This window comes from Theropithecus gelada, chromosome 10, assembly GCF_003255815.1.
Source record: "Theropithecus gelada isolate Dixy chromosome 10, Tgel_1.0, whole genome shotgun sequence".
Taxonomy (NCBI): Eukaryota; Metazoa; Chordata; class Mammalia; order Primates; family Cercopithecidae; genus Theropithecus; species Theropithecus gelada.
The window spans coordinates 74385079-74397476 of NC_037678.1; the positions used below are offsets into that span (position 1 = coordinate 74385079).

At 49.0% G+C, this 12398-nt stretch overlaps 1 protein-coding gene across 1 annotated transcript; it reads left to right on the forward strand.

Moving 5' to 3' along the window:
- The first annotated feature begins 2636 nt into the window (after window positions 1–2636).
- On the forward strand, window positions 2637–3532 carry OXT (oxytocin/neurophysin I prepropeptide). The gene is made up of 3 exons (XM_025400051.1): window positions 2637–2786; window positions 3094–3295; window positions 3380–3532. Exons 1-3 carry the CDS (start codon window positions 2667–2669, stop codon window positions 3433–3435), a joined length of 378 nt encoding a protein of 125 aa, XP_025255836.1. The 5' UTR covers window positions 2637–2666; the 3' UTR covers window positions 3436–3532.
- Window positions 3533–12398: the final 8866 nt, after the last annotated feature.

Sequence of the window (12398 nt, forward strand, 5' to 3'; positions counted from 1 at the left end):
CATGTGTTAGCTTAAGTGAGGTCATCGTGCCCACAGAGCAGGTGGGAGGCCTCTCTGGGCCATGGCTGGGTCAGGCCCTTGGCCTTCTAGGCCTGGAATGCCAATAAGTTAATCTGGGTGACAGAGGACTGGCTGCTGATTTGTAATGCAGGTCAGCCTGACCGGCTCCTGGGTGCCAGACAGCTCATGCCAGTGACTCATGCCAGTGACTAGGGTCAGATAGGCTCTGTGACCCGCTTGGCCTTATCAGTCCTTCACCTTCCTCAACAAGAGGGCAGGAGAGTCTGGAACTGTCCCATTCTCCTCTCCCAGGGGTCGGGACCGGCCCACCACTGAGGCTGGTCTCTCACAGTGCTCTCATTTCTTCCATTCTGCCTCAGGCTGCGTTCCCTAGGGAACAGACGGAGGTGGTTTCACAAAGAGGGTTTTTATTACAGAAGGCCCTGGGGACCCACACCTTTGGGAGGGAGGGGACAAAAATAGGAGTGGGCAGAGGGAGAACTGCTATGCAGACCTCAGCTGACCCCATAGGGAGCTCTGGAGCCAAAATGCTCCTTCAGAGTTATCCTGCATTTGGGCCAAAATGGAACAGTCATTGCATGTGGGCCACCTGGGAAGGGTGTGACCCTGGGCCAGGCGGCTCTCTGCAGCTGAAGCAGGCCCTAGAGGAGCTACCCCTGAGGGCCACCTGCAGACAGCACTCCCAGCAGCTGGGTGGCAGGTGCTTTCACAAAGGGAGAGTTGAGCAGCGCCTTTCCTTCCTTATTCATGATATCTAGCAATACCTCTCCCACTGGGGTAATCCATCTTTTCTTTTAATTATTTTCCTTTTGAGATATATTAAAAATACAAAAAAAAAAAAAATTTGTTTTTGAGATGGAGTCTCACTCTGTCGCCTAAGCTGGAGTGCAGTGGCATGATCTTGGGTCACTGCAACCTCCGCCTCCTGGGTTCAAGTGATTCTCCTGCCTCAGCCACCTGAATAGCTGGGATTACAGGTGCCTGCCTCACGCCTGGCTAATTTTTGTATTTTTGTATTTTGTATTTTTGTATTTTTAGTAGAGATGGGGTTTCACCATGTTGGCCAGGTTGGTCAACTACCACGCCCGGCCAAAAAAATTTTGATGTAGAAAACGAAAGAAATGTAATTACAAAAAAGAACAATTATAGGGCCAAGTGCAGCAGCTCACACCTGTAATCCTAGCACTTTGGGAGGCCAAGGCGGGCAGATCACCTAAGGTCAGGAGTTCGAGACCAGCCTGGTCAACATGGTGAAACCCCTTTCTCTACTAAAGATACACAAATTAAACAGGCGTGGTGGTGTAGGTCTGTAATCCCAGCTACTTGGGAGGCTGAGGCAGGAGAATCACTTGAAACCAGGAGGCGGAGGTTGCAGTGAGCCAAGATGGCGCCCGCCATTGCACTCCAGCCTGGGCAACAGAGAGAGACTCCATCTCAAGAAAAAATACATACATATATATATATATATATATATTTATATTCAGATATCAAAATGTTAAAACTTTTTTTTTTTTTTTAAAGACAGGGTCTTGCTCACGCTCTGTCACTCTGGCTAGAGTGCAGTGGTACCATCATACTCACTGCAGTCTTGAATTCCCAGGTTTAGGTGGTACTCCTGCCTCAGCCTCCCAAGTAGCTGCGACTACAGGAGCGCACCATCACGCCCAGCTAATTTTTGTATTTTTTGTAGAGCTGGGGGTTCTCACTATGTTGCCTAGGCTGGTCTTGAACTTCTGGGCTCAAGCAATCTGCCCACCTCAGACTCCCAAAGTATTGGGATTACAGGCGTTAGTTATGGCGCCCAGTCAAAACACATTTTGGTGGTGTCAAAATGTGCTTCTTTATTAACCATTAGATAGCAAGATCTGGTGGTCCAATAACTGTGATAATTTTGAAGATATAATCTTCAAATCTAAACAGTATATAGACGCATTTGTGACAGCTGTGATAGGAAGTTATCTGTTATTTTGATTTGTGACAAAGCTACAGGTATTGCTAATTCCGCTGTGATTTGTTGCCTAATTTATAGTGAAAGGAAAGGTGGAGTATCTGTTACAGATTAGAGACAGATGTGATCTCTTCCTATCTAAGTTCCGGGTGCAGGGAAGTGGGTGTTGCTGTGTGGTGAGGGTGAAGACGTTTTCCAGAAATTTGGGTTTAGGAAGAGGAAATGTTCCTAAAAGAAGGGACAAGGATCCACATACGTGGTGGGCCAAGAGGGTGGGTAGACCCTGCCGGAGCCTCCTCCAACCTGGAGGGGTCCCAGTGTCCACTTTCCCTGCCCCAGCCCCCCTCCTCGAGGTACTGGGAGGCTGGATAAAGTCCTCGGCTGGGCTACACCCCACCTCAAATTCTCCCTGTCCCACCCTAGTGGCCCAGGCCACCCTGGCCTGCTCCCTTCCGCAAGGCACCTCACCTTCTGTGCCCAGACCATTAGCCAACGCGGTGACCTTGACCCGGGCCCAGGCCCTGCTAATGAAGAGGCAAGCCCGTACACACTCAGCCTGACCCACGGCGGCCCTCTGTGACCAGTCATACTACCAACCTCTTAAACAGAGCTCCACCGACGCAATGCCCAAGCATAAAAAGGCCAGGCCGGAGAGCCCGCCACCAGTCACCGACCCTGGACCCAGCGCACCCGCACCATGGCCGGCCCCAGCCTCGCCTGCTGTCTCCTCGGCCTTCTGGCGCTGACCTCCGCCTGCTACATCCAGAACTGCCCCCTGGGAGGCAAGAGGGCCGCGCCGGACCTCGACGTGCGCAAGGTAAGTCCCCAGCCCTGGTCCCGCGGCGCTCCGGGGCGGGAGGGACCCGCTGCCACAGGGGCGCGCCCCGCTCCGGCCTCGCCTGAGAACCCCAGGAGCTGAGTGGATGTTGACGCTCCGCCCTTGACCGCGGTCGAGGCCCAGAGGGCGACCCAGCGCGCCTGCAGCCACGCTGTCCCGCCCGAACTCCGAGCCCCGGACCCCAGCATCCTCGCCCCGCGCACCCCGCCAGACCTCGCAGGGTCCTCCGAGTCCCCACCACCACCCTGGCTCCTGCTTCTCCCACTCACCCCGCCCGTCCCCGCAGTGCCTCCCCTGCGGCCCCGGGGGCAAAGGCCGTTGCTTTGGGCCCAATATCTGCTGCGCGGAAGAGCTGGGCTGCTTCGTGGGCACGGCCGAGGCGCTGCGCTGCCAGGAGGAGAACTACCTGCCGTCGCCCTGCCAGTCGGGCCAGAAGGCATGCGGGAGCGGCGGCCGCTGCGCCGTCTTCGGCCTCTGCTGTAGCCCGGGTGAGCAGGGCGAGGCGCGCTGGGGCCAGGGGGAGGCGGGCGGGGACGCGGCCGGGGGTCTCCTGACCCCACCTCTCCCTCCAGACGGCTGCCACGCCGACCCTGCCTGCGATATGGAAGCTACCTTCTCCCAGCACTGAAACCTGATGGCTCCGAACACCTTCGAAGCGCGCCACTCGCTTCCTGCATAGCCACCCCAGAAATGGTGAAAATAAAATAAAGCAGATTTTTCTCCTCCAACTCGACTCGTGTCTAAGTGCCAGAAATGGGACGGGGAGGGGGCATTGCGTGACTGTAAGATCGCGCCCGTTGGACCTGTGGCTTGTTGCACTCAGAGCAGAAATTCAGAGCTGGCCAAGGAAGACGTGTCCCGGCTGCCCGAGGGGACAGAGCGGGTGTTGTTCTGGCTGCCACCATCCTGGAGGGGCTGGAAGAGGGAGGGGCACAAAGGCTCTGAGGACGTGGGAACAGCCCCAGCTCCCCGCTCCCAGCCTGGGCTGAGGCCTACAGCAGGCTGCACTTCCGGGGATCTTTCAAAATCGAAAAGACGAGGATAATGGAGCAAATCCAGACAAGGGTCTGAGCGGGATGACGACGGGAAGTGGTCAGTGCACACTGAATGGCTTCCTGACCCCTGAAAGGAGGCTTGAGCCACACTTAGAAGTTGAGGGAGCAGAGCGGGCCTGGGGAGAGGGGGTCCTGGGGAGCAGCTGAAGGGCCACCATGTTTCCTAGGAGCTGACCCCAGGAGGCCACTGGCATGCTCAGAAGAGGAGCCCAAGCTGCGGGGACTGGGCTTGAATGCCTGCATGACTCTCTCTGGTGTCCCCAGGGCTGGGTCTGACCTGGCAGCCCTACTCCTGCCTGTGCGATAAAACATGTCAGGGCTGGGGACCTCACAAGCGGACAGCGGATCTTGAGAGTCCAGGGCCACAGAAATGACAGGAACAAAGAAAATCTCTTAACCTCTATCTCCTATCAGTGAAGCAAAAGTATCTGAGACAGGTCTTAATCAACTTAATGTTTTGTTTTTTTTTTTTTTTTGAGACGGAGTTTCGCTCTTGTTGCCCAGGCTGGAGTACAATGGTGCAATCTCGCCTCACTGCAAGCTCTGCCTCTCAGGTTCAAGCGATTCTCCTGCCTCAGCCTCCTGAGTGGCTGGGACTGCAGGCGCCCACCACCACGTGCTGCTAATTTTTGTGTTTTTAGTAGAGATAGGGTTTCACCATGTAGGCCAGGCTGGTCTTAAACTCCTGAGGTCAGGTGATCCACCCACCTCTGCCTCCCAAAGTGCTGGGTTGATAAGTGTGAGCCACCGTGCCCAGCCAAAGTTTCAATCATTTTAGAAAGCTGATTAAGGGAGAGGCACAGTGGCTCATGTCTGTAATCCTAGCACTTTGGGAGGCCTAGGCAGGTTAATGACCTTAGGTCAGGAGTTCGAGACCAGCCTGGTCAACATGGCGAAACCCCGACTCTACTGAAAATACAAAAATTAACCAGGGGTGGTGGCAGGCGCCTATAATCCCAGCTACTTGGGAGGCTGAGGCAGGAAAATCGTTTGAACCCACGGGGGCAGAGGTTGTAGTGAACTGAGATCCAGACTGGGCAAAAGAGCAAAACTCCATTTTAAAAAAAAAAAGAAAGTTGATTAAGAACACACCTCACACACCTCAGGAGGTTCCCTGAGGACATGTGTCCAAGGCAGTCAGGGTACAGCCTGATGTTTTTGTTGTTGTTCTGGTTTTTGTTTTGTTTTGCTTTGTTTGAGATGGAGTCTTGCTCTCTGGCTCTGTCGCCCAGGCTGGAGTGCAATAGCATGATCTTGGCTTACTGCAACCTCCGACTCCCGGGTTCAATCAATTCTCCTGCCTTAGCCTCCTGAATAGCTGGGATTACAGGTGCGCACCACCACATCCAGTTAATTTTGATATTTTTAGTAGAGACAGGGTTTCATCATGGTGGTCAGGCTGGTCTGGAACTCCTGACCTCATGATCCACCCGCTTCAGCCTCCTAAAGTGCTGGGATTACAGGCATGAGCCACTGCGCCTGGCCTGGTTTTATACATTTTAGGGAGACATAAGACATTGATTGCCGGGCGCGGTGGCTCACGCCTGTAATCCCAGCACTTTGGGAGGCCGAGGCGGGCGGATCACGAGGTCAGGAGATCGAGACCATCCTGGCTAACATGGTGAAACCCCGTCTCTACTAAAAATGCAAAAAATTAGCCGGGCGAAGCGGCGGGCGCCTGTAGTCCCAGCTACTCGGGAGGCTGAGGCAGGAGAATGGCGTGAACCCGGGAGGCGGAGCTTGCAGTGAGCCGAGATCGCGCCACTGCACTCCAGCCTGGGCGACTAAGCGAGACTCTGTCTCAAAAAAAAAAAAAAAAAAAAAAAAGACATTGATTAATACATGCGAGATGAACATTGGTTTGTTCTGGAAAGGCAGGACAACTCGAAGGGGGGTTGTGGGGCTGCCAGGTCTTAGGGAAATAAGAGACAAAAGGTTGCCTTCTTTTGAATCTTTGTTCAGCCTTTCACTGAATACACAATTTACATGTGAGAGTGGGGTAGAGAAATAGTCACTTATGCCTTAGTCTGGCTCAGTGAATCTGCATTTTTACATAAACAATGCGGCAGAAGGAGAAATCAGGTATGCATTTGTCTCAGGTGAGCAGAGGGATGACTTAAGAGTTCTGGCCTTTGTCCTGCACCTGTGAAGATAAGCTATCAATTTACATTGCCAGGGTGAAATGAGGCTCACAAGCAATTTCCCTGTGGGTAAATTGTGAAGGAAGTATGTAGCTCTTTGTAGTTTCTTTTTTTTTTTTTTTTTTTTTTTTTTTTTTTTTTTTTTTTTTTTTTTTGAGACGGAGTCTCGCTCTGTCGCCCAGGCTGGAGTGCAGTGGCTGGATCTCAGCTCACTGCAAGCTCCGCCTCCCGGGTTCACGCCATTCTCCTGCCTCAGCCTCCCGAGTAGCTGGGACTACAGGCGCCCGCTACTTCGCCCGGCTAGTTTTTTGTATTTTTTAGTAGAGAGAGGGTTTCACCGTGTTAGCCAGGATGGTCTGGATCTCCTGACCTCGTGATCCGCCCGTCTCGGCCTCCCAAAGTGCTGGGATTACAGGCTTGAGCCACCGCGCCCGGCCTGTAGTTTCTTATTTAGGAATAAAATAGGAGGCAGCTTTGCCTGACTCAGTTCCCAGTTTGACTTTTCCCTTTGACTTAGTGATTCTGGGGTCTTGTGATTTGAAATTTATTAATTTTCCTTTCCCACATTTATCCCTGCTTCTAGACACTGGGAATCAGATAAAAGCCTAGTCCCCAGAACACGCCCCCATCCACCTGCCCATGTCACCAGGCAGTGCACTTCAGAAGGCCCACGCCCACTCTCTCACTCCAAAGAAAACAGGAACAGACCATTCCTGGGGCTTCCCCACACTCGGGCGCAACCAGGGCGGGGCAGGGCGAATGAGCCCACAGGTGCAAGACTGAAAACATATACTGAAGAGCACCGTACGATTTCCTTCACAGGTGGTACAAAACAGGCCAAAAAGATATATGGGCCTCGAGGTTTGGGTGGGCAGTGGCTGGAAACAGTATCAGGGGCTTCCTGGTTGCTGCTCAGATTCTGTTTCTTGGCCTGGGAGCTGGTGAAACAGGTGTGCTCAGTTTATGAAAATGCATGAAACTGTATACATAGGATTGGTTCACTTTTGTTTGTAATTAAACGGTTGGTCATTTCTGTGAGATGTACACCAGTGGAACCAACCAATCTGGGATTGTGTATTTATGAAAAAAATTGTCTACTGAGCATGTCTAGACATTTTTGTCTTGTCATCATTGCCTCAACAATACAGTATAACAACAATTGGCATGGCATTTACATAGTATTAGGTTTTGTTTGTTTGTTTGAGACAGAGTCTCATTCTGTCGTCCATGCTGGAGTGTAATGGTGCAATCTCAGCTCACTGCAATCTCTGCCTCCTAGGTTCAATCAATTCTCCTGCCTCAGCCTCCCAAGTAGCTGAGATTACAGGTGCCCCCCAACACAACCGGCTAATTTTTTTGTATTTTTAGTAAAGACGGGGTTTCACAGTGTTGGTCAGGCTGGTCTCGAACTCCTGACCAGGGTGGGTGATCCACCCACCTTGGCCTCCCAAAGTGCTGGGATTACAGGTGTGAGCCACCTCACGCAGCTGCAGTGAGGCTTTTGAAAGCCCCAGTGGCCTACGGCACAGTGGAATGGTTTTTGCTGGGGCTCTGAGGGGATGCCCCTCTTTTGACCTCACATCTGGGGGTGAGGAGGAGGGGAGATTTGTCATGCAAGGGAGCAAGAGATTGACTCAAAGTGGAGAACATGGACTTCTTTTCAAATTGTTCAGAACAGTTTGATACACAGAAAGGGGTATTTGAGGAAAGTGGTTAAAGTTCTTTGGCCCCTCAGAAACCACCCAGAGAGAGAGGGGAGCATCTGCCCACGGAACACCTGAGGGACCCCCCACCTCCACTCGCATAGGCATGAGCCTGTGGATTTGCGCTTTCCAAGCTGCCTGTCCACCTGCCACATTCGCAGGACGTCTGGGCCTCCCACTGGGACCCCACTCCTTCCTCTGAGTGCCTCACATTCCCTCCCACCCCAGTGGCTCTGACACAGAGCAGAGGGGTGTCAGCCCAGCTCTCCCCACCTTGGGAGAGACTTCAGGGTCCCCTCACCCCCTCAGGCATCCACCCACTGGGCCATTCTTTCCCTGGGATCCAACGCCTGCAGTATTTTCTTTTGCAGCCTTAAAACACAGAGTGCTGACTGGGCGCAGTGGCTCATGCCTACAATCCCAGCACTTTGGGAGGCTGAGGGGGGTGGATCACATAAGGTCAGGAGTTCAAGACCAGCCTGGCCATCATGGCAAAACCCTGTCTCTACAAAAAAATACAAAAATTAGCCAGGCGTGGTGGTGTGCACCTGTAGTTGCAGCTACTCAGGAGGATTATTGCTTGAATTGCTTGAACCCAGGAGGCAGAGATTACATGCAGTAAGCCAAGATCATGCCACTGCATTTCAGTCTGGGCAACAGAAGAAGACCCCATCTCTAAAATAATAATAATAAAGGTAGTATTCTGGCCTCCATAAGCCATGTTCTTTTGTTTTATTTTTCAATTGTTTCAGAATTTGAGGGTTATAGTTAGTTAAGGTAAGGTTAGGCGGTTGTAATAAAAACACTCAAATGGTAAAGAGACACTGTGGGCTTAAGGAAGATAGATATTTATTTCTCTCTCTTTTCTATCAGCCTGACACGAACATTCCTGGTTCTGTTCCACCCTGACATTTAGGAACCAGTTTTCTTCCATCATATAGTTATGTCATCCCCTAGGCCTTGTCACTGCCTGCATGCTTCAGGCTGGAGGGCTGTGGATGCCACCTGGTGGAAAGGGAAAGAGTGTGGAAGGTAAGAGGTGCACCCACCGTCTTAAGATTTCAAGTGCTGGCCGGGCACAGTGGCTCACACCTGTAATCCCAGCTACTTAGGAGGCTGAGGCAGGAGAATCACTGGAACCCCAGAGGGAGAGGTCGCAGTGAGCCTAGATCGTGCCATTACACTGCAGCCTGGGCGACAAGAGTGAGACTCTGTCTCAAAGGGAAAAAAAAAAGATTTCAAGTGCCACTTTTCCTTTTACTCAGGTTTTATTGACAAAAACATGGTCATGTGGCCTACCTTACTGCAATGGAGGTGAAGAAATACAGCTACAATTTCTTTTCTTTTCTTTTTTTTTTTTTTTCTGAGATGGAGTCTCGCTCTGTCACCCAGGCTGGAGTGCAGTGGCTCAATCTTGGCTCACCGCAACCTCCACCTCTGGGGTTCAAGTGATTCTGGTGTCTCAGCCTCCCGAATAGCTGGAACTACAGGCACGTGACACCACGCCTGGCTAATTTTTTTGTATTTTTAGTAGAGACGGGATTTCACCACGTTGGCCAGGCTGTTCTTGAATTCCTGACCTCAGGTGATCCGCCCACCTCGGCCTCCCAAAGTGCTGGGATTACACGTATGAGTCACCGCTCCCAGCAATAATTTCATTACGATGAAAGAAGTTGTGGTAGATAGCAAAAAAATTGCCCCAATTCTCCACCTCTCCCTGTAGCTGCATCCATAATATGACTTTGCAATTTCTCCCATCAAGAGAAGTCTATTTCTCTACTCCTTGAATCAGTTCTCATCCACCTACTTTGAAATGTCTCCATGGTGGTTTGTCATAAACAATTCATTGTGGCCAATGGAATATGGCAGAAGTAATGAATGGCAGATCTAAGCTGAGCCTAGACCCCAAGAAGTCTTGTACACCTTGTTTGTTCTTTTGCTCCTCTGTCTCATCACAAGAACAGGTTCAGGCTAGCTACTCTACTGGAGGATGAGAGACCACGTGGAACAGAGACATTCCACAGCTGAGCTATCAGCTGCTAACAGATGTATGACTAAGTTCAGTCAAGATAGCCAAATCCAGCCAGCTTCCCCAGAACCATTCAGACAACCCATGGAGTGATGGGAAATAATAATTGGTGTGTTTAAGCCACCTCATTTTGGGAGCAGTTTGTTACCCATGTAACATAATACATGATATGTTACTCCATATCATGTTAATCCGTATCTAATTGTGGCAATAGATACATGATATGGAGAGAGAAGAGATTTTGATGAACAGCTAGCATTCTCAGCCAGAGTATTAGGTGACTGGATACTCTTTGAACTCCTAGCAATGACAGTGTTTATCTTCTTTTGAGAATGATATTAATAAATTTCCCATTGTTGAGCCATCTTTCCATTCATTAAGAAATCCTATTTGCTCATGATGTACTCTTCTATTTCGTCTTTTGCAGTTGATTTACTAATATTGATGTTTGAATCTAAGTCATAAATTAGGTTGTTATATACCTTTTTTCTGTGCTATAATTTTATATCAGTTAGGACTGAATTTATTATTAGATTGGTGCAACCTAATAGGTTTTTGCCATTACTTTTGTACCCACCTATAGTAAGCAACAGAAAATCCAGCAGATAGCAACTTGAATTAACAGTTTGTTCATGCAACTTGTGGGCTAGTTGCATTTTAGGACTAGTAGTATAACCATTCCACAGTGCCTTCACAACCCAACCCATTCTGCCTTCCTGCTGTGTCAGCCTTAGTATATACCTTTTGTCCTCATGTCACAAAACTATTACTTGTTCTTTGAGCATTATGTCTATGACCCAAGCAAGATGAAAGCAGAAGGGTCAATCATTTCTCTTTAATATTAAGGTAGGACTTTTGCTTCTGTCCACAGAGTAACTGGTAACTGACTAGCCCCTCTACCATAAGCAGTTGCAAAACAGGATAAAATATGTATAGCAACTATTTCAGGCATGATAGACAGAAGGAAATTCAGGAGGTGAACCCCATGATTACCCCAGGATTCTGCTGGGAACAATAGCCTGACCATGATGCAACAAGATGAAGTCTGAGCAGAGCATGGCTGTCACACTGACTGGGGAGGCATGGAAAAAAGTTGCAAAAATCCTCAGCGAAAAAAAAGAAAGAAATTACTGTCTATGTAGAAAATCCCAAAGAATCTTCAAAAAAGTTATTAGATCTAATAAGTACATTTAGCAAGATCACAGGATACAAAGTTAACATTAATACTTCATAATTCTATATACTAACAATAACTACTTGGAAATTACATTTTAAAATACAACACTATTTAAAATAGTGTGAAAAATATGAAATCTTTTGGATAGAAATCTTACATAATATATACAAATTCTATATGGTGAACTACAAAACGCTGATGGAAGAAATGGAAGACCTGAATAACTGGAGAGATATATTTTGTTTATTGATTTGGAAGACTCATCAGAGTAAGGATGTCAGTTCTCCCCAAATTGATTGAAAGATCCAACACAATTCTAATTAAACTCCCAATAGGATTTTTTCGTAGAAATCATTAAGTTGATTCTAAAATTTATACAGCATGACAAAGGAACTAGAACAGTCAAAACAATTTTGAAAAAGAACAAAGTTGGAAAAGCCACACAACCTGATAAAGTTATCATATTCAAAACAGTATAATATTATAGAAAGGATAGATCTAGGCCGGGTGCAGTGGCTCACACCTGTAATCCCAGCACTTTGGGAGGCTGAGGCAGGCAGATCACTTGATATCAAGGGTTCGAAACCAGCCTGGACAACATGGCTGTTGAGATCACGCCACTGCACTCCAGACTGTGCGACAGAGTAAGACTCTGTCAAAAAAAAAAAAATCAGTGGAACAGATTAGAGAGTCCAGAAATAGACTCACATACATATGGCACTATCTCAGCTCACTGCAACCTCCACCTCCCGGGTTCAAGCAATTCTCCTGTCTCAGCCTCCTGAGTAGCTGGGACTACAGGTGCACGCCACCATGCCTGGCTAATTTTTGTATTTTTAGTAGAGATGGGGTTTCAAACTCCTGACCTCAGACGATCTACCCACCTCGGCCTCCCAAAGTGCTGGAATTATAGGCGTGAACCACCACACCTGGCCAAGAAGTTCTTTAACAAGAGACACTGCTGTGTCCTTAATGTAGATGCTGAAAAATAAATAAATAAAAATAAAAATAGTCCGGGCACGGTGGCTTACGCCTGTAATCCCAGCACTTTGGGAGGCCGAGGCAGGCAGATCACGAGGTCAGGAGATCGAGACCATCCTGGCTAAAATGGCGAAACCCCTTCTCTACTAAAAATACAAAAAAATTAGCCAGGCGCGGTGGCGGACACCTATAGTCCCAGCTACTTGGGAGGCTGAGGCAGGAGGATGGTGTGAACCCCGGAGGAGGAGCTTGCAGTGAACTGAGATCGCGCCACTGCACTCGAGCCTGGGCAACAGAGCGAGACTTCGTCTCAATAATAATAATAATAATAATAATAATAATAGTAATAGTAATAATAATTTTTTTAAAAGAAAAAGAAAAAGAGACACTGCCAATGTTACCATTTTTATGAAATAGCAGATGTGGAGGCTTGAACACTGCTTTGACCCTTGCTGTGGGTTTGCCGTAGCCCGTTTGCCCTGTAGAGAATGAGCAGATGAGGGCA